The sequence below is a fragment of the Salmo salar genome, chromosome ssa20 (assembly GCF_905237065.1).
Source record: "Salmo salar chromosome ssa20, Ssal_v3.1, whole genome shotgun sequence".
NCBI classification, from domain to species: domain Eukaryota; kingdom Metazoa; phylum Chordata; class Actinopteri; order Salmoniformes; family Salmonidae; genus Salmo; species Salmo salar.
This window is the reverse complement of record NC_059461.1, coordinates 35,132,529-35,156,122: the sequence shown is the minus strand read 5'-3', so window position 1 is coordinate 35,156,122 and position 23,594 is coordinate 35,132,529. Positions and strand designations below refer to the sequence as shown.

General features: G+C 41.9%; 1 protein-coding gene across 7 annotated transcripts in view; it reads right to left on the bottom strand.

The window, feature by feature from the left end:
* Positions 1–1,347: 1,347 nt before the first annotated feature.
* The window catches only part of mxd1 (MAX dimerization protein 1), a 33,421-nt gene continuing 11,174 nt past the window's right edge, over positions 1,348–23,594 (bottom strand). For 6 of the 7 annotated variants that reach the window (XM_014161639.2, XM_014161638.2, XM_014161644.2 and 3 more), the window contains exons 4-7: positions 14,936–14,965; positions 9,727–9,841; positions 5,220–5,379; positions 1,348–4,908 (exon numbers count right to left, since the gene is read on the bottom strand). In XM_014161639.2, the coding sequence (XP_014017114.2) occupies positions 4,709–4,908; positions 5,220–5,379; positions 9,727–9,841; positions 14,936–14,965 (505 nt within the window). In that variant the 3' untranslated portion in view covers positions 1,348–4,708. The remainder of the gene's footprint in view (positions 4,909–5,219; positions 5,380–9,726; positions 9,842–14,935; positions 14,966–23,594) is intronic. The other variant, XM_014161640.2, reaches the window with a different exon arrangement.

The window sequence follows — 23,594 nt, the reverse complement described above, 5'->3', positions numbered from 1 at the left end:
CTCACCTTGTGGAGTTGCAATGATCATGAGAACGATGAGGAATCAACGCAGAACTACACGGGAGGATCTTGTCAATGATCTCAAGGCAGCTGGGACCATAGTCACCAAGAAAACAATTGGTAACACACTACGACGTGAAGGCTTGAAATCCTGCAGCGCCCGCAAGGTCTCCCTGCTCAAGAAAGCACATATACATGCCCGTCTGAAGTTTGCCAATGAACATCTGAATGATTCAGAGGACAACTGGGTGAAAGTGTTGTGGTCAGATGAGACCAAAATGGAGCTCTTTGGCATCAACTCAACTCGCCGTGTTTGGAGGAGGAGGAATGCTGCCTATGACCCCAAGAACACCATCCCCACCGTCAAACATGGAGGTGGAAACATTATGCTTTGGGGGTGTTTTTCTGCTAAGGGGACAGGACAATTTCACCGCATCAAAGGGATGATGGACGGGGCCATGTACCGTCAAATCTTGGGTGAGAACCTCCAGGGCATTGAAAATGGGTCGTGGATGGGTATTCCAGCATTACAATGACCCAAAACACACGGCCAAGGCAAGAAAGGAGTGGCTCAAGAAGAAGCACATTAAGGTCCTGGAGTGGCCTAGCCAGTCTCCAGACCTTAATCCCATAGAAAATCTGTGGCGGGAGCTGAAGGTTCGAGTTGCCAAACGTCAGCCTCGAAACCTTAATGACTTGGAGAAGATCTGCAAAGAGGAGTGGGACAAAATCCCTCCTGAGATGTGTGCAAACCTGGTGGCCAACTACAAGAAACATCTGACCTCTGTGATTGCCAACAAGGATTTTGCCACCAAGTACTAAGTCATGTTTTGCAGAGGGGTCAAATACTTATTTCCCTCATTAAAATGCAAATCATTTTATAAAATTTTTGACATGCGTTTTTCTGGATTTTTTTGTTGTTATTCTGTCTCTCACTGTTCAAATAAACCTACCATTAAAATTATAGACTGATCATTTCTTTGTCAGTGGGCAAATGTAGAAAATCAGCAGGGTATCAAATACTTTTTTCCCCTCACTGTAGCTTTGATTACCTCCCAAGATGGTAGCTTTGTTTTCCTGTCTGGCATTCCTTCACATTGACAAGGTCTCCAAGCAAAGCTGAAGATCCCCTATATCGCCAATTTGGATTATTACTACTATAGTATATAGGGATGTTCTGCATTAGATTTACATTACGGTCATTTAGCAAACACCCTATTCCAGAGCAACTTACAGTCAGTGCATTCAATTAAGGTAAGCAAGTCAGCCACATATCAGCATAAGCGGAAATAAATACATATTTCAAATAATCAGAATGAACCATGAACACAAAGACAAGGAAAGTAGCTAGGTAAACAAGGCTTTCAAATGTTTTTATTCATTTTATATCACTGGCAAATAGAAATGACTGCACCACACTTCCCAAAGATTGTTTTCACAATGTTTAAAATCCCAATTCAAAAAAATGTGTGCAGAAAAACGGCCACCTTTTTATAGTTTGACATAAACCCTTTTTAAGCCTTCAAAAAGGCAGAGTCTGTTCTGATGTGTGTATGACAACGTGTGTATGTCTGTGTGTGCGTATGAGAGGGAGAGCAACACCTGAGACACAGTTACAATGAAAATAATGACCTTTTGTGATAAAAACATGTCTACACCTATATTATATATGAACGTATATAATATATACACTTTACTATGGTTCTCTTACATTCGTCTGTTTTAAGGCTTAAGCCACTTCGTACGAACGTAACCCAAATATACACAACAAAACAAAACAGAGAATTCCCAGGATGATATCCTATATAGCTTACACTGGACTACACAGAAGCCAACTGCATTGATCTTCTTGTTATTTTTTAAGAATCCACACCTGCTCTTAAGGCAGAGGCTGAAGCACCGAGGGTGTTAACAGAGTGTTATACAGGGAGGGAGGACAGCTGCAGCTATACTACACAGCCCAGTCTGCTCCCTCTGCACCATGGTGGCTGGCCCACAGCATGTGAAGGATGGGGGGGGAACACCATAGAAATGAATCAGGATCTCTTCTCTATGGGAGTCACATTCACACACAAGTAGGAGTGGAAGACGTATAAAACAGGCCATGGACAGGGAGAGAGGGAAGGAGAGGAGTGTGTGGCTCCCCAATAACAGACAATAATGCTTAGCTTTAATAATACATTAGCTTTTCTTTGAAAAGTGAGACTGTTTTTCACCTTTTTAATAGTAAACCAATAAAAACATCCATAGAAATGCAACAGTTTTTTCCCATTAAAAACAACCCTCCCTCTCCCAAACCATTATAGTTTCTCTCTGAAGACAGTGACAAGACGTACATACACCTGCCCCATAGCACCAGTCTCAGTCGTGTACTCAATTCACAACATTCCCCTTCTAGTATGACTACATCGTTCTCTTTTTGGATAGGGGTTTAAAATTACATAGAAGTGCTGCATTCCACACAAATAGACTAAACAATCATACTCCTATTTTTTAAGGATTTTTTTGGTGTACCAACGGTCTTCCCGTTCTAACGAGATTCTGCAGTGACACAGTTTGAGGTTCCTTTGGCATTGTGCTGCAACAGTGCAGGGGGAGATATATTATAGGCTAGTCGACTACATTCAAATGCTGCTGAAAACCTCCCCATCTTATCCCCTGGTTATTGAACCCACCAATCCCTGCTCTTTCTACAATGTGTTATAATCTCTTGGGTGGAGAAGCCATTTTGTTTAAGGCCCCCAGGCACAAAGGGAGAAAGCCCACTGTAGCTTCCCACCGTCACAGCAATGCCAAAGCACAAACACACACACCAGCTCCTCTTTTCAATGTAATACATTTTTATATTAATACTTTTTTTTGCATTATTTACCTGTTGACAAAGAGGATATATTTTTAAAATGGATAAATATAATCAACCACAAATAAAACAATTTCAATTCTAGGAGCACCGTGCCAATTATGAAAGGACACAAAAGCCTATAGGCACAAATTCCAGATCTAAAAAGCTCTGGATCGACTATGCTGTGCAAACCAACCACACATAGAAACCCTCACAACAAAAACTTGTAAAGCGACAACCAATTAAATAGATATATCTATATATTTACATCTAATATAAATACTTTTTGATAAACAGATGTGTAAACTATTTACATAAACAATATCTAAGTATATAGACAAGGCAGAGGAGAGTATCTTTAGTGTACAGTAGCCTTTCTGCTCTTTTCTTTCCAGAGGTGAACAAACTCACAAGACATTTATCTTCCTTGTACTGTGCTCTGACCCAAAGGCAAAGCAAGTCAGCACATCTGTTGTGTTCTGCTTGTGGGTAACCTGAAGCAGATAGCTAGATCCTTCCTGGCTTTAAAAACTGAAAACACTCCCTCATAAATATGGATGAAGGTAATGCTCCATCTGGCCTTTCTCTCGAACATGGAATGTGCTTTAATCCCTCCACTGGTCTACTTTCAACAATTACCGGTAACTTACTGTCTGTCTGTATAACTTCAGCACATATTCAAGTGACTACCACTGGCTACAGGACATGACTAGCAGCAACACAGACCATCACATTAAAAGATGAGTTAGACGCCACCGTCATCAGAGAGAGGAAGATAAAAGATACCCCGTAACAATCTCATGCTGCACATTGTTCTTCAAAACAAGTTTTTTTCCTCAACTTATTTTTCATCATAAAAATTCAGAATGGCAGGTGTGGATTTGAAAGTACAGGGTATGCCAAAATAAAAACTAAAATGTAATAGCCCCCCATTATAAGAGCCAAAAACATGGAGGTATCTATCCAACCGCTAAGCCAGGTAGAGGAGAGGGATGATGTATTGCTGCCGATCGCAACAATGAAGTGGTTGTGGAACATGGATGACATCAAATCACACCCATGCTTAGTGTTGTAGAACTCCCAGTGAGGACTTTACATGTAGACAGTGCAGGTAGACAATTATTTACCATAAACACTTACTAATAGACTACACCTGATAACATTACTACAATAGCTGCAATGTCTTAAAGAGACAAACAGTATATTGATTACAATGACCACAGCTTTTCGACCCAGACAATCCCTTCCTATACTGTCTCTAAGTGCTAAATACCATCCATGTGCCGATCGTTTGTACCACCACCTATGGAGGGGCCAGTCTCATTGGAGAAATGGGCGAGATGGGAGCTAGAGCTGGGGGGGTCGAAGGGAGGAAGGGGGGGGGCAGTGAGGTGTAGGTGTAGTGTTGTAATAACATTCTCTAGCTGAAGTCTTTCGTTCTCGGATGCTGGAAGGGGGAAACAGCATGGATACGTGAAAACAGTCAAGTCACCTCTCTGCTCTTACACTGAAACAAACAGCAGAGCAGGAAGGGAGGGAGGTGGTGGACACAGAAAGGGATGGATGGAGGAGTGTCTTCCAAATCCTACTCATCTTATTGAACCAGAGGCTCTGAATGGGCAGTACCAGAGACTGATCTTCCATTTTGGTTGGCCGATGGACGGTTGAAATGGGATGATGATGTCTCAGGTGTTGGGAGGTCTGAGGGTGAAAGAGAGGTGGAATACAGCTGGAGGAGAGGGCTTTGTCAGAAGGCCAGTCCTGCTGGGAGTGAGGTCTGATTGGCAGAGACTGGTTGGTGGGTGCGAGTTAACTTGATGATAGAGGGACGCCATTGCACGTGGGCCAGAGGTTGAGGGCTGTGCTCTTATAGGCTGCAGCCCAAATGCTTGGCGGTCTCCTGAGTGTTTTGGTTCTGCAGGCGCAGGCTGGCGCTGGAGTAGCCCTCATCACTGCAGCTGCTGCGCAGGCTTCCCCTCTCGTCAGAGTCACTCACACTGCTGGTGCTCCACTCCAGATCCCCCAGCAGGTAGTCAGTCCCCTCCACGTCTACATCCAGCTCCTCCTCTGTTACACACACACACACACTACAGATTAATACTATCACCCTAAAACACACGGCAGCTCCAGTGTAATCTCTACTGTGTCCACAACAGAACTGCCTTGGATTACCAATGTGGGATGCACCATATTTCTCATATGTAACATTTATTTAAACTAGGCAAGTCAGTTAAGAACACATTCTTATTTACAATGACGGCCTACATCACTGAACAGTGTCTTTTATCGATACATTGGTGAACATAACAGCCATGGCCATCAACAAAAAAGATTTACAGTGCCAGCTAATTTTGGTCATGTGTGACGTGTGTGCTCACCCAGGTCTGAGTCAGGATTGTCGGAAGAGACGGTGGATCCTGTGCTGTCCATACGTGTTCTCTCCACCCCTAGCTGCTCCAGACGTCGTTGCAGGTGCCTCTGTTCCCTCTGCAGCTGGTCTAAGGTATGCTGGGCTTTCCGCTCGCTCTCCTCCAACCGCTACAGCAGACACACACATACAGTCAGACAGCATTACACAGTCAGACAACAGCCTCACTTTGTGTGTGTATTGTGTGTGTGCACGTTGTGGCAGCTACTTTAAGACATGCTAACATCTCCTCTTGCCCTCCTGCAACCTCTGACCTCACTTTACTGTATCACTGTTACATACAGTGCTAACTGGCCAGTGAAAATCAAACTTTTAAACGTTCATATTCTGTTAACTCATACTCAAATAAATGTCGACCCATCCATTCCAACAGAAAAGCTGCTTTTTAACAAACTAGTGCTGAGTGATTAGTGCTTTTTGGTCTATTCGGTTTCGGGTTCAATTATTAAAAGATTATCACGGTTCTTCGATTTCGATTATTTGGGTGGAATGCTCTAACACCGAATAAAACTATTAATAAAAGTCCCATGATGGTAGTGACTTCCCACTACCACTTATTAATCATCATTTATTCGCATTATTTTAATAAAATATTTCAGATGTGCATATTATTTGTTTTATTTGATGACTTTATTATTTCATTCTAAGTCATCATCTCATTTCTATAGAGCAGCTGCCTAACAAAATCACTATTTTGTAGTTCTTCAAAGTAAATAAGGCATATTTTTTGACTGCTGAATACCAACTATCAATCACTTAGATCATGAACGAATCAGAGACCGGACAAGTAAATGTACAATGGATATTGGCAATTTTAGTTAATTACCACGTTTTATGCGCGGAACTATGTAGAATATTGGCCTGTTGAAAACTACAAATCACTACTACTTCTCACAGTTCAGACTGGATCGGATTTATCTCTAGAGAAGCTGTGCAATGTGTGCATTGAGCTCACCAAAAAAAATTACAAAATGGAATTCAAATAATTGTACCGACGTCGGTCAATTAGTTGTTTAAAAACTGAAAATAACCTACATTTTGGTAAATTGCTCAGCACTATAACATACTTAATTACAATTTTAGACATCTGGACAGTTACATTTAATATACTGTACTGGCCTCATTCACACATAGTTAACCATGGACAGACAGGTTCCTCTAGAGCAGTGGTTCCCAAACTATAGTCCCGTACCCCTTCAAACATTCAACCTCCAGCTGTGTACCCCCTCTAGCCCCAGGGTCAGCGCACTCTCAAATGTTTTTTTGCCATCATTGTAAGCCTGCTACCCACACACACACACTATACATTTATTAAACATAAGAATGAGTGAGTTTTTGTCACAACCCGGCTCATGGGAAGTGACGAAGAACAGGATGCACATAACTCTGCAATGTTGGGTTGTATTGGAGAGAGTCTCACTCTTAAATCATTTTCCACACAGTCTGTGCCTGTATTTAGTTTTCATCCTAGTGAGAGCCGAGAATCCACTCTCACATAGGTACGTGGTTGCAAAGGGCATCAGTGTCTTAACCTGTTGGTGACCCCTTCCCGTTCTCATCCCGTTAACGGGATTGATTTTGACAACAGCCAGTGGAAAATCAGAGCGCCAAATTTAAAACAGCTAAAATCTCAATTCCATTTTCTCAAACAATCAACTATTTTACACCATTTTAAAAATAAACTTCTCGTTAATCTAACCACATTGTCCGATTTCAAAAAGGCTTTACGGCGAAAGCATAAAATTAGATGATGTTAGGACATAAACTTCACAAGAAACACCACACAGCCATTTTCCAAGCAACTAGATGCATCACAAAAACCCAAAACACAGCTAAATGAAGCACTAACCTTTGACGATCTTTATCAGATGACACTCCTAGGACATTATGTTACACAATACATGTATGTTTTGCTCGATAAAGTTCATATTTATATCCAAAAACAGCATTTTACATTGGCGCGTAATGTTGAGAAATGTTTTCCCTCCAAACCTTCCGGTGAAAGAGCACAATGAGCACACATAGTTCGTAAATTCTCATTGTAAACATTGATCAATATAGAAGTGTTATGCACAGAATTATAGATACACTTCTAAATGCTACCGCTTTGTCAGATTTCAAAAAAGGTTCACGGCGAAAGCACAATTTGCAATAATCTGAGTACAGCCCAGATGACACTAACAACTAGCAAACAGAAACCCGCCATCTTGGAGTCAATAAAACTAAGAAATGATATAAATATTCACTTACCTTTGATTATCTTCATCAGAAGGCACTCCCAGGCATCCCAGCTTCACAATAAATGTTGGATAAAGTTCATATTTATTTCCAAATAATCCATTTTGTTCGTGCGTTAGGTCCACTATCCAAATCCACTACGCGCGTGCTTACTTAGTCAAGACGAAAAGTCAAAAGTTATACTACAGTTTGTAGAACCATGTCAAACGATGTATAGAATCAATCTTTAGGTTGTTTTTATGATATACCTTGAATAAAATTCCAACCGGACCTCTCTGTTCTCTTTAGGAGTGAATATGAACTCAGCTCGCTCCCAAGTCATTGCGCGTGACTTGAGCCCATGCCTTATAATGGGACACCAGTTTACCACAGCTGGTATTCCCTTCAAATTCACCATAGAATCTTCAAACACCGTTCTAAAGACTGCTGACATCTAGTGGGAGCTTTAGGAAGTGCAAAATGAACCCTAAGTCACTGTATACAGTCAAGGCAATCACTTGAAAAAACTACAACCTCAGATTTTCCACTTCCTGCTCGACTTTTTCTCAGGTTTATGCCTGCCATATGAGTTCTGTTATACTCAGACACCATTCAAACAGTTTTAGAAACTTCAGAGTGTTTTCTATCCAAATCTACTAATAATATGCATATTCTAGTTTCTGGGACAGAGTAGTAACCTGTTTAAATTGGGTACGTTTTTCATCCGGCCGTGAAAATACTGCCCCCTAGCCCTAAGAGTACGATTTGCCAAGGCAGGACACTGAGCGCAGCCCAATCCAGAAATCTGGCAGTGGCTTCTGATTAAATTCAATTTTCACAGAACTGCTTGTTGCAATTCTGATGAGACTCTCTTGTTTCGATATCAGTAAATGAACTGGAGCCAGGACATGAAAGGGATAACGAATCCAGTTGTTTGTGTCATCCGTTTCAGGAAAGTACCTGCTTAATTGCGCACCCAGCTCACTCAGGTGCTTCACTATAGCACATTTGACATTGTCCGTAAGCTTGAGTTCATTTACACACAAAAAAATCATACAATGATGGAAAGACCTGTGTGTTGTCCTTGTTAATGCAGACAGAAAAGAGCTCCAACTTCTTAATCATAGCCTCAATTTTGTCCCGCACATTGAATATAGTTACGGAGAGTCCCTGTAATCCTAGATTCAGATCATTCAGGTGAGAAAAAACATCACCCAGATAGGCCAGTTGTGTGAGAAACTCGTCATCATGCAAGCGGTCAGACAAGTGAAAATTATGGTCAGTAAAGAAAACTTTAAGCTCATCTCTAAATAAAAAAAAACGTGTCAATACTTTGCCCCTTGAAAACCAGCGCACTTCTGTGTGTTGTAAAAGTGTTACATGGTCGCTACCCATATCATTGCATAGCGCAGAAAATACACGAGAGTTCAAGGGCCTTGCTTTAACAAAGTTAACCATTTTCACTGTAGTGTCAGACATCGTCAGACATTCCCTTGGCAGCAAGAGCCTCTCGGTGGATGCTGCAGTGTACCCAAGCGACGGGAGCAACTGCTTGCACGCGCGTTACCACCCCACTATGTGTCCCTGTCATGGCTTTTGCACCATCAGTACAGATACCAACATGAGCAGCAGCTACGTTTGGCAACATACAGATCATTAGTGGAATTCCCGCTAGAGAGTAACGGTTAATGTGATTGGATGTTAATTATTTGACTAGGCTACCTGTATTTGACATTGTGTTGTTATTTCTCTGAACACTAGATGGTTTCATTTTATTTTTGGCAGTGAAATGAGACTACTCAGGCGAGAATAATAATAAAAACAAGTTTTCTTTTTAATGTGAACCACATTTTTATTTGGTGTTCCCCCGACGGCATTTCCCCAGTTTGGGAATCCCTGCTCTACAGGGTAGGCAACCCTGGTCCTTGAGTGATGCAGGGTTTACTTTTTAACAAGTTGCCACTTCACTCCACCCTCATCACCTAACCAACTGAGCAGTGTACTCTACAACAAACCTAGCTGTACACCAGTCACTCACCAGAGTTAGTGCTATACTCATTACCCTCTAGCTAGCCAGGCTAACAGATGGCTTTTTGTTTTAGTCAACTGTTGCTGTAACCATGCCAAGGGGTTAGCGGAGGCAGAAACAGAAAAGCTCCCTCTGACCTCTACAATAGTCAATCAAACTGCCCTCTTGAAACAGAAACCACTTGGAACCGATTACTTCCTGGCACACCCACCCCGATGTGTTTCTTGGCTCTCATCAACAGGCTGAGGGTGGTATGCCTGTTGGAGTCTGGTCCCAATGGAACGAGGGATTTCAATCGCTCTAAACACAGCCGTAGGTGTGCTCTTCTGCAGAGAAAGAGGGAGAGCAAAAGAGAGAGGGAGAAGCATAATTTCATCAGTTCCCTTAAACCCTCTCAGCAGTCATTGTTCATCTCACATGGAGTCAGCTCTCTAGCTCTCTGTAGCTCTTCTGCAGTAATTTCACCCCTGACCTATGATCACTTTCATCCACAAACTTGTGCATGCCTAGGACCTGCACCTTCTCATGACTCTATAAATGAAATGGACTGCATCAAACAGTCTTCCAGAAATGTTTAATCTGTTCTGGTAAGGGAATGAGTGCGTTGTAGGCCTAAGCAACAAACACTTTTTGAAGACATGTAGGTCCATTTTGAAGAGGAATGTATTTGATTATTTTCAACCATGGTAAACCAAGTCACATGTACACTGGAATCATCTTCTATACAGATGTCCAATCTTAATTTGAACCCTTTCGTTGCAGGAGAATTTTTATATTTGAAGAAATATTTAGAAGAATCGCCACCAGGGGGCAGCCAGAAGCGGTGTTTGTATACAGTGCAGTACCATACCTACAGTATACCTACATTGAGGACTACAGCACATCTCGTGTAAGTTCTTATGTGGGTTATAATAAATTGACATTTGTAGGGGGTAGATGTATTTTTCATTACGGAAACATTTTTTTTTAAGATAAATTGTTTTTATTATATATGTTGAAGGCAAGCAATAAGCAGAATACATTTTTGGTTACATCAGTGCCTATTTGGTCCAGCGGGTTACAGCGGGTTACAGAGTCAGCATGGGTTTGAATCTGGCCCACTGCACTTTGACTCATGAACAAATGTCTATTTTTGCTGCATTAATTCTCTGTGGTTACAAAGTTCAAACAGAAACAAATAAAAATGGGTTAACAGTTTAGGCATTCATTCCGAGTGATTAAGGTTAGGGGCGGGCTATGGTTTGGGAAAGGTGTGGTGGATGAATCAGAATTAGTTGGGTAACATAGATAATTAAGATGTCTTATCTGCATAATATGCTTACGGTCCCGTGTGGCTCAGTTGGTAGAGCATGGTGTTTGCAACGCCAGGGTTGTGGGTTTGATTCCCACGGGGGACCAGTACGGGGAAAAAAATGTATGAAATGAAATGTATGCATTCACTACTGTAAGTCGCTCTGGATAAGAGCATCTGCTAAATGACTTAAATGTAATGTGATATACTTGTTACTCTGGTGTTGGCAGTTGCACTTCTTCCCTCAGCTGGGGCTCAGTCACCTGGGGCCCAGAGAGGGGAGAGGTCAGGCTTGTATTTTACATGTCCCTGGTGCTATGCAGAATATCAGAAAGGGAAGAGGACAGGATGGAATATTGTCTTCATATGTGAATGTGTCTTTACCTATTCTTAAACCATGTGAAGGGATGGCGTGATTAATGGGGAACCAATTACTTGTCTGTGCGCAAGTCACTCCCTCCTTTGGCATTGGGGGGAGGTGTATGGCAGTTTCTGGAACCATTGTATGTCCTCTCTGATGTTGCACTTATCCTGGGATAGTGTATGACCTAGAGACTCACTCCCCTCAGTGAGCTTGTCCAGGAGTGGGGTCAAGAAGGGGTTTTACTTGAGATGAGTATCTAGAGTTGACAATTGATTTATGCAATTGGATGAGTTGGTGTTTTTGTGCTAGGAGTAACAGAAACAAGATAGCAACCTCGTCTTTGGGCCAAAACGGAACGATAATGTATAGCGAATGCTATCTGGCTACGGGATACTCCTTTCTCATTTATAAAGTCTCCCTTTGTGAACTGTTCCTAATATCTGTGGTTTGTTATGTCGACTAGGGGGTGGATCTTTGCTATAAAAGATCTCAGTAGCCATTGTGTTGTCACTCTCAACGGTTTATTAGAAAATGGTGAATCGTTGACATGTCAGTGCTATTGCAAAGCTCTTATTATTAAAGATGTAGTTTAAGAATAACTCTGACTTGTGTGATAGGTTTGTCTCTCCTAATTTGACAATACAGAAATAAACCACCACAAAGGCTTAAAACAAAGTAATTCAAAACAACATGCCTATGTATCATCAGTATTCATAGAGGATGCACAAATATCATACCCCCAAGACATGGGGGGGGGGGGTGTATAATATTTGTGCGTCTAACTCTCATTCATCATTATCTATGACTCACTCAGGACTATTCGTAATTATGGTAGCATCCAAATTAAATGTAGTATTTAGAAACATTCCATTTTTATTTGCAATAAAAGTGACTCCAAAATGACAATACATTATTTACCATTAATTTCTATTTGGACTATGTACAAAAAGTTCTGGAATTTCTAAGCGGTTAACCCGATATGGATGAAAATACTGTCAAATTAAAACTGACAGTCTGCACTTTGACCTCAAAGTCATTGTCTCATTTCAAATCCTAAGTGCTGTAATACAGAGCAAAAACAAACACAAAGTCACTGTCTAAATAATTTGAGCTCATTGTATGTCTAGTTTAAACACAAGGATTTAAATGTTTAAAAAAATTATTATGTTAATTATATTTCTGCGGGGGCGCGGACATCGACTCTGGGGGGTTAATTGCATTTATTTCAATGTTTTCAAGAAGTAAAACGAATAGTCTGAATTTACACATCAGAGAAAAGTGTCTCAGCTCAACGAAATCGTCATTGGATAGGCTCAAATGCATAAACATCTTGACAGCTTGACAAAATGAATATATTAAAGCCACACAATACAGGCTTCCAATCCACACTAAAGACCATAAAAATTATACATAGCCTAACTATAAAACGTGGGCGAGCATCCACACTGGAGGAAAGTTTATGGCTCTACAGTAAGCCTACATCTGTCAATCTACTGATGAGCTTGTCAACTCAGCCAGTGAAACAAACAGTAGCCCATTATAGGTTTTCACACCTTGTATTATATGACAATGGATAGGCTAATGAGTAGTCTACAGAATGTAGCCTGTTGGAATATAATCAAATGGCCTATTGCAAGTTGCAACCATCGATGGCACTAGATTGAAATCGGCAGCTAATTCACCCACAATGCTGATCTCAATTACAACCACTTTTGATAACCTCATTACCACTCCCTAAAAGATGTTGCGGTTACCTAGTCCTACTTGTGCAGCGTACATGAGTCGGTCATGGCCACGTGATGAGGTAGCCCCGCCTGCGAACTTCAAAACCAGTGTTTCACCATCTGGTTGGTGTTGTCATCGGAACAGCGTAGCCCTGTTTAAAACAGACTAAGGGCGATTGACAAGAATTCCGTACAATAGAACAACTAATTTCCTTGTTTACTGTGGCAATTTACTTGACACTTTCTATGAATGGAAACTAATGTTGGTGTAGCCTATTGTTATTATGTCATTTGTTTCCTATTTATGTTATCCGAAACGGTCTGATATGGTAATTTCTTATCAAGATCAGGGGTAAAATATCCCTTGACTGTCCACATTTGAAATGTGTAACTAATCAAGTCAATCAGCGGGATTGCGTTATTTGTGCCAGAAGTGCATGGGCCGGAATGGAACCCCCAGCAACACGGTAAGCCTATACGTGAAGGCAGCGGCACTAACCGCTAGACCAACCCAGATTCAACTTACATTTTACATTTACGTCATTTAGCAGACGCTCATATCCAGAGCGACTTACAAATTGTCTATTTTGACAGTTCATTCATAACCTTAGGAAACACTTGACACTTGTATGTTGTAGCCTAGTGGAGACCAATATCTACCTTGCGTTATTAAGCTATACAAAAAGACAGTTGTTGATGTGTATGGCTGAATTTAAGATACTTGTTTGTACATTTGAATGTTGCAGTATTAGGACCTAGGCCTAGTGTTTGAGCGAGCGAGAGAGAGAATATTATTTTGATAGCAAACCCTGATCTCAATGACTCGACTGCCCCCGCATGGAGAGAGAGAACTGCTCATGTAGAACTGCTCATGTTCAGGGATTCACAAGGCTCATTTGAATGACCTAATGCAGAAGGAAAATTCTCAGCGATCAAATTAAGATCTGACATCTGTAGTTCCATGTACATTTCAACAACATTGTTACTAAACACAGAGGAGAGGTGTGGTGATCACTAGATTTACATTAAGTTGTTCTGTATCCCTTTATTTATACCCCCCCCCTTTATCTCCTCTCCTCACTTCCCCCTCTCTTTGTGCTGTGCAGCTAAAGATGTGTCGGTGGGTGACCACAAGACCCTGCTACACAACACACATAAAACACCTCCAACTGGAGGCTGCTACATGCACACACAGGCAGGCGTGAGGAGGTACAACCATATTTGTGTGTGTATGCTTGCGTGCACCCCAAAGGCCACATGTGCATGAGTGGGGTGAACTTTAATTGAAAAAAATTGCACAAATGTGGGCTAGTTGAGAACATTTTAAATGTTATTTGAAGCTCAAGGCTAGGTGTATGGAAAATGTTTGGTACTGGGAGTACTCCAGAGGGATATGAGATCATAGTATGTGTTTATCAATTTCAACTGCAGCATGAATGAGTAATAACTATTCTAATGCTCCTGGGTGAGAGAGCGACACTGAGCCACCGTGGAAAACACACACACACCCCCTCTCGCTCTCCAATAAACACACTGGAGACAAACAAATACACAACGGAGTGGAACACATCCAGGTGATGTTCCTCAGCTGGCCTGAGGCTTAGCTTAGTATGAACTAGTCCAAAGGGCAGAACACTGGGATGCCATAACATGACAGAGTCAGGTTACACAGTGGCCAGCTCCACCAGGCAGGCTGTAACAGAGGACTTGGACTGAGACAGGGTGAGACAGGGTGGTGGGCGTTGAAGTGGGTTCATACGAACACACACACAGAAGTTGACAGAGGGAATGAGTCTCAATGTTCTCTCCTCTGGCATTGTGTTAGTGGGCCAAAGAGAGACCAGGCACAGCCAGGGAGAGGCCAAAGAGACCAGTGGTCCCTTGTAGGATAAGCAGTAGGATTATCCTCCGGGCTGCATTCTGCACTGTTAATTTTCCAGTAATAACTCTCTCTGGTGCTCCTAACTATCCATGTGGGAATGAGGAGAGACAGACGGAGAGACAGAAAGAGACAGAGACCTTGATGTGGGATTCGACCTACCTGTTCTTCTCCATCTCGTTGTGTATGGATCTGTAAACAGACAGAGGGACACAGAGGTTAGAAACTGTACTTACAAATTGTCGCACAGTAAATTCAGCGTGCTTCAGTAAAGTGCTTTAAAGATTCCTCTCCTCTCTGTTTGCCACCACTGCAGTCAGCCATGGAGTCATTACAGCGAGAGAGAGAGGCTTGTGTTCGGCCCAGTCTCTACCCATTTCCCAGCAACTCTCTGAAGGAACCCAGTAGCATGGACCCCCTTCCACCACCTGTTGCAGCAGCCTGGAGGACTTTAAGGAGGAAGCCTCCCCATGTCGCTAGCAGATTTCCATCCATCCTCCTCTCTCAGGTCACCCAACCTTGTGAACCCCGCTCTCACAGGTTTGGCCCACAAGTTAGCAGAGGTCAGCACATTGTTCCGGATGAGGGGATTGTGGAACATGGATGAGCCACAAGGCTCCAGGCTGTGAAACGTCTCTGTGAACAGTTGAGTCTCTTTCCACACCCTAAGCACAGCGATGTAGAACGGAGTAATGGTTGACATAATGACCTGCACAAGATCCAACAGGAACAAGTGCCTGTCGTATCCAAGGCCCCCTGCCCTCCTTAGAACAGCCCATGCAGTGTCTCACCAGCACACCCCCTGCTGCTACAGAAGTCTCTGTGCAGCTTGTAGACAGAAAGCCTTCACCCTGCCCACTAGTCCTTGGTCCCTTCACTCAGGTTTTTGATCATAGTCTGTGGGGGGGTCCAACATGATCAGCCTGTGCCAGAGAATTGAATCAGCCAAGTTGTTAGTGAGCAGGACCTTTCCCCTGAAAGACATCAGTGGCAACAGCACCACCATTTAGACAACTTAGCCATAATCTTGTCCACCAGCCCCTCCCAATTTCGCTCCTGAAATTCTGAGGTCCCCAAGAACACCCCTATGAACTTCCTCCCTACCCAACTGTAGCTCCCCAGGAAGAGTATGAAATCAGAGTATGCATCAAAGCTGGGACCGAGAGATAGAAGCTGTTTTTCAATCTCAAGGCCATCAGACTGTTGTTCGGTTCTTATTTTTCAGAGTAAATAACCCACGGACACTTGAGAAGCTTTAACCAAGTTTAAGCCTTCCCAAAGGTTCTGTACAGCTGAAAATCAGACAGCAAAACATTTCAGACACCACAGTTTATATACATCCTACTTAAGACACTCCTCCTCCTTACAGTTTATGGCTCCACAGGAAAGAAGGTAACCAGATAGCAACCCTGTCAGATAGCAACTGACCTCCCCCCTCACCTCCTGACCCACAGATATCCATCTGTCTTCCCTATATCAACACATCGCTCTCCTCTCCTCCATCAAACACATTCCAAAGCCTTCTGGCTTTTTACAAACTCTTTCTATTCAAGGCTTTGTCTCTATCATTTATTTAATATCTCAATGTTCGAAGTTTAGCCGATCCCAACACTGTTAAATAGCCATCACTAGCCGGCTACTACCCGGTTACTCGACCCTGCACCTTAGAGGCTGCTGCCCTATATACATAGAATCACTGGTCACTTTAATAATGGAACACTAGTCACTTTAAATGTTTACATAAAGCCTTACTCATTTCATATGTATATACAGTATTCTATTCTACTGTATTTTAATCAATGCCACTCCAACATTGCTTGTCCTAATATTTATATATTTCTTAACTTTTTTTACTTTAGATATGTGTATTGTAGTGAAGTATTATCTATTACTGCACTGTTGGAGCTAGGAACGTAAGCATTTCGCTACACCCGCAATAACATCTGCTAAACATGTGTATGTGACCAATAAAATTTGATTCTCTGGCCCATCTCCCCATAAATCAGACCCTCTTCTCCCAGTTCACCTTAGCTGATACCGCCCCCTCAGAGAGCAAGCGAAAGAGACGGTGAGATAAGGGGGTGGGATGGATATGAGAGACAGAGCAAGAGAGCGAAAGAAAGCGATGGTCATATAGATAGACAGAGATGATTTAAAGGCCTCCTGCATTGCAGTATACTGCACCGTTCACCAACAGCCTAAGGTCCTACCAGCTCTACCAACAAGGGCACACAGACACACAGCTTTCTATCTTCAGGCTCCACACAGCGCCAGGAAGCCGGTCAAGTCTCTTTTTCTGAAATAATCTGCAGAGCAGGGTTGAGGTCAATTCGGAATTCCTGAATTGAAAACAATGAATTGGAATTGACCACACCCCACATGAAGCAGAATGTGAATAGGAAAAATAACAATTCAACCGTGACGTGAAACATGAGTCTCATTAATTTGACAAATATTTTATTACATTTTTCTTTGTCATGAGATGTTAGATTGTTCCCTTCAATACTGTAGTGTTTGATCTTATCCATTCTGGGAAATGTATATCTTTTTGTTATATATATTTTTTTTTAATCATTAAGGGAATTATAAATTATTAAAGACAACTCATAACATGATCCTATAATATTTCCAGACCACTGAAATTATTTAAAATTATTTTAGGAGAATCGTTTTCAACCTTATGCTACATGTCAAAATAACATGTTCTATGATGTTTAGAATCATTCATTCAGATTTCCTTTATTCTAAATTAAATCCAGATTCTGCTTCCTGTGGGCGTGGCCAATTCAAATCAAGATCAAGAATTTAAAAGCAATTCACAACGTAATTCTGAACTGCTCTATTGAGTGTAATTTGCTCAATTATTAGGATAGTACCTTTTCATACTTTTGTCTACTGTAATTTTTTTTATTCTGATGTTGCCAGCGATATTCATAAAAACACTGAAATAAAACTAATATTTTCCCACTTTTTAAAATGAATTTAAAATATTTAAGTGAACCCCCTGCAGTACCTGGTTGCGGACCAAGGTTGAATACCCCTGCTAGGGATTTAAAAAAGTGAACCGTTAGTCTGTTAGCTGCAGAAAATGAAAACTTGTCCTGTCATGCTTATCAGTTTATAGGTTAATTTGCATAATTTTGTGGAATGAAATTGGTGTCAGAATTTAACAAATCGTGTCAGACATAAAACTGGAAATATTAGCTAATGTACAGTGAGTTTAGGGTTAGAAAGTAGCTTTCTTGCGTCAACTAAAGGCTGTCTCTAGTCAGAGTTAGCCGTGCGCAAGAGCGGAGACTCGTTTCTTGGCAACTCACAGACAGGCTGCAGGGAGCAGTAGGAGTCTAGAGAGAAGAGCAGCATGAAGCAGCTAACAACAACAGCTAAACTATCAATCAAAAAAGTTTTACAGTATTTCTCTCCTGTTCTATTGGTTTTCATATCAACTTTCTTTCGTTATCCAGAAGCCAAAGGTACAATCCTAGTAATATCAGCAACCCATCCTTGTTTCATATTTCAGGGATAGCAAACTGGCGAGGGCCCAAAAAGGTGACAAAAATCCCTTTTAGGGTTATATGCAGGTTAACTAATTAAACAACAAAGAATATGATCTACATGATCAGTCTCTGTGTGTAAAATAAAAAGTGGTTCATGTGAACATAACTCACAGCTGAAAAATGTAAGGAAAGCAATCCAATGTTATTTGTTGCCTAGACAATACACTAATATTGCAGTTAGCCATGACAGCCTTTATAATAGAATGCTTGTGACCACACACACAAATATTGCACTTGGGGAAAAAACATCTTAACAGTAGAAATTGTTTCATTCTAACAGGCATTATATTTTTGCTCTATTATAGTGGCCACTATAGTAGACATCAATCAAGAGCACAAGGCTACGTGTGTGCAAAAATAACGATCACTGAGTAATTTTTTTAATAATCCCCCTCACTCACACAAAAGTGTTACTGTCAAGTTCAACACAACAAAAGCAATATCTGTGGGCTACACTGCACGTTATTACATTGTACACTTCCTGCCTGTGGACATCTGTTCTAAAATGTGCCAGGAGAGCATGATACCCTTCGTTGGCATAATTGATCTCTTTCAGGCAGAGTACACCTGGCATACCCCTTTTATCCACTGTATTAAAAGAGGGAAAGTGTGTGGCGTTCCTTTCACCTATATTGGCATCCAGCATAAGCCAGGCCCAGCTCCATCTACACTTGATCCCTGAATCCACTTGTTTAACAAGCAAAGCCTCATTTTCACCTAATTCTCTCATTCTGAAAATTAACCACATACTGTATAGGGAAAACAATATTTCACATATAGTTTGTTAGCTTGTTAACTACTAACATTTCACACAGATTGCCAGGGTCCAGTAAGCAACTAACGCGTTATAACTTGAGGAATGGTTGTGCCGAAAAGCTCCCCCGATAGAATCCCCCCTCCCCTTCACGTGAACGCACTCAATTCTTCATTGCTGCGACTTGCTTGCTAGTTGAGATATCTGATCACGTCAGGCTGCGTTTCATTTTATTTTTGATATAATTTTGATCGCGGGGGAGGCACTAGTAATGTCTGCAGTTTTCAGTTTGGCTATTTGTTTCAAGTGCATTAGTCAATAAATACATGTATTTTCCAAAATTCGTCATCTCTCTCATGTCTTAGACTAGTAGTAGTTCTGAAATGTTTATTGCTGGCCTACTTTTTACTACCTCCTCTATGTTTAATATAACACACATACATTCATTATTCATTTCGGTTGCCTATCCTGACATGAAGTTTGTTCTATAGAAAGTATTTGACTGATGGGTGCCACAGAAAGTATTTGACTGTAGCCACAAAATTAAGGAAATTAGAAGGGGGGGGATTACGGCATGGCTATTTTCTTGCTCTGACAGCTGATGCTTAAAGTTAGTGAGGGAGATATGAGTCTCCAGCTTCAGTGATTTTTGCAATTCGTTCCAGTCATTGGCAGCAGAGAACTGTAAGGAAAGGCGGCCAAAGGAGGAGTTGGCTTTGAGGGTGACCAGTGAAATATACTTGCTGGAGCGCGTGCTAAGGGAGGGTGCTGCTATGGTGACCAGTGAGCTGAGATAAGGCGGGGCTTTACCTAGCAGACTTATAGATGACCTGGAGCCAGTGGGGTTGCACACACGCTATCAAACCAAAATAAAAATAAAATTTATGAAACGCAGCCGAACGTGAAAAGAAATCTCAACAGCAAGCATGTCGCAGCAATGAAGAATTGAGTGCGTGCGCATTCACGTGAAGAGGGAAATTCTGTTAGGGGGAGCTTCTTGGCACAACAACGGCAAGGAGTTGTATACCTGTTAATACTATATCAAATTGGTTAGGTTACTAACGTTAGCTCATCTGATGTTAGCTAGCTGTCTGACTTTATTAGCCAGATCATTTTCAAACAATAAACTCAATCATTTTATCAGCTAAGTTGGCTAATGTTGCTCAACATTTCTCTGGCTAGCTAACGGAGAATTCGATCCAGCTAACGTTACTATAGCAAGATACTTAACAATGATAACGATACTTGTTCCACCACACTTTTCTCCCTCACCTCAAACTTTCCAAACGCCATTTGTTTTTCGGTTACAGCTCATGAAGTACGCTTCATCCCCTTCTCACCCCCGTCTCCGTGGTCAGGCTTCTCACCTACCTCTTCGTTATCGTTCAGGGGACGCGCTGCTGTAAATTAACTGGCAAACTACCTTTGCACCTTACTACCGTCTTTCCAGGGCGCGCGCTGATGCTGTAACTTGCACATTGGTTGTCTCTTATCTCTTCAGTCGCGTGCTGCATTCTGTAGTTATGTGAACGATTGGCTGAGCCCTGGAGACAGCCAGTATTGCTCCAAACGCGCATCACTCGTTCGCTTACAGCCAGTAGTGATCCGAAGCCCACCCCCCCAAACTTTTCTCATCGGAGCTACACGATTCACGTACGTCACCTATTTTGCATTCAAAACGGCGAATTTTCGCAGAAAAGGTGACTAGTTTGCATTCCTGATATTTATTGACAGTTTTCCTCTAAGTTTCTAACGTAGACGTTCATCTCTGTCACATGAAACGGCTCGCAGAATGTCTTTTAAAACAGTGTTTTCCCGCAAATAGCATTTTGGCAAATGTTTGAAAATTATGTTTTACATTCTCTGCTACATTCCAGTAGTTGCATCTTCAATAATATTAGAGGATAGGTTTACTATTGTTGCATATTTTTTTAAGGGCTTAATGAAAAATATTTGTTTCTTCCATGCCAGTGGAGGCTGCTGAGGGGAGGACAGCTCATAATAATGGCTGGAACGGAGCAAATGTAATGGTATCAAACATGTTTGATACCATTCCACTCCAGCCATTACATTTTACATTTACATTTTAGTCATTTAGCAGACACTCTTATCCAGAGAGACTTACAGTAGTGAATGCATACATTTCATACATTACATTTCATGCATTTTTTTTTGTACTGGCCCCCCGTGGGAATCGAACCCACAACCCTGGCGTTGCACACACCATGCTGGCGTTGCAAACACCATGCTCTACCAACTGAGCCACAGGGAAGACACGAGCCCATCCTCCCCAATTAAGGTGCCAACAACCTCCTGTGTCCCATGCATATTATTTTCTGTTGGTCACATTTTACTATTTCGAACAAATTTAACCGTTTGTTAACCGGTTAATGGGGGTTGGTTAGTCATCAACAAAATTGATCGAAATTTCCATCCCCTGCACTACACATACAAGTGCTTGATGACTCCAGACAGAGAGCACCGTTCATATGACAGATTAGCACAGTACAGTAAAGCTGACTGGTAGAGAGATGACTAGGTTTGGGATATGAATACAGCTACTTGTGTAACCCATTTCCCATATGAGGGGGGTGGGGGTGGCACGGGGGCAGGCATGCCACTGCCAGAGGATCATCTCAGTCCTTTGGACTCATTGGATCTCCAGCAAGACATTCCTGAGGTGCTCTCAGTCACTGATGGCATTACTATAGTACCTCTCCCAGGCCATATTACTGTACAGGACAGGGCCACCTCCCCCCTCTACTTTACGTGCTGTCTGGCCCGCTGTACATGGGGAGCCCATGCATTACTGTACTATCATAGAAATAGAACCAATCATTACAGACCTATTGACTTGAATGGGGATTACTGTTCTAGTGATTATAGTTATGTACAGTACTCTCTGTACAGTAGTCAAGTGACCAGTGTAATAACCAGTGATTAAGGCTACAGCGTATTGAAGCTATGTAGTACTACACACATGCTATCATGCTAGTAGATACCCATAGACTTCCAGGCATTGCGCTAACGCTAGTTAGCATTGGCTTGCAAAACTACCTATAACTTCCTTCATACTGGACACGGAGACATAAAATACCTTTGAGAAAGAGAGGTGGGAGAGGAGGAGAAAGAGAGAGACTCCATGTTTGTAATGGAGGAGCCGAAGCTGAGACTAAGAGAAAAGCAGAGTGAGAAGAGAGAGACGGGGAGAGAGAGGAAGTTAAGGAGTGAAAGGAGAGAGAGAGAGAGTGACAAGGAGAGAGAGAAAGAGGAGGAGAGAGGAGAGAGCGAAAGAAAGAGGGGGGAGAGAGAGGGAGTTAGTTTCCACAATTCAGAGGTTAAATCCCTGCTCTTCACAGATGGCCTGTGCCTGCTGTCACCCACAGCACATGCCCTACAGCAGAGCCTGGACCTGCTAGAGCAGTAGCCCTTGGAGTAAACCCCAAAAATACAAAAATAATGATTTTCCAGAGTTCTCAATTGGTACAAAATATATAGAGTACTGCACACACTACAATTACTTAGATTTAAAAACAAGCTCAACTGGACACCTACATGAGGCAGCGACTGAAATGAGAGAGGAAGTACACAGGGCATTCTACACAATTAAAAAAACAATTCAAATTGAAATTTGGTTAAAACTAATTGAATGTGTCATTGAACCAATTGCACAAAACAAGATTTCCCCCATTGGGACAAATACCCCATTGAAACCCTGCATGCAGAGTTCTGTGAGATTATCCTACATGTCCAGATGAAAACTACAAATAATGCATGCAGGGCAGAATTAGGCCAATATCCACTTATAATAAAAAAAATAAAAAAAATAGCAATTACTTTTGGAAACTACACAATGACCCCTTCTCATATCATTACCAAGCCCTGCAATGCCAAGAGCTGGGCAACGAAGAGAGTCCCCTCATCCAGCTGGTCCTGAGTTCACAATCCTGTTCTACTAACACACTGAAGCCTCAGGACCAGAACATCCAGTTAATCAGAATAAACAAAATTACAACAGTCAAAACAAAACTACATTACCTATTTGAAAACAGATACACAAAGCAAAATGTAGTGCTATCTGGGTCTAAATCGACAGTCCACCATAAAACTATTTGACCATGGTTATTGATCAAAACCTCAGAAGAACCTTGACAAACTACAGGCTCAGTGAGCACAGCCTTGCCATTGAGAAGGGTTGACACAGGATAACCTGGCTCCCTGTAGAAGAAAGGCTGTGCTACCACTGCACCATAGCATAGCCTGAGAAGAGAGCTGAATTTCCTGACAAAATGTCAAGAATATAAACAATGAGTGTCATTTCCCGAAATTTGAAACCCTTATTCAAGGTTTCAAAGACCTCTCTGATGAGGATAGGCTACCCATCTTGTTGGGGGAGGACGCAGAGAGCTGTGGGTTGGCAGCGCACTACATTGCTGCCAGCCATAAAATGAGGGACAGTGTCTGACAGAACAACCTGCACATGTCCTCCATGCCATTGTTATTGTCCATT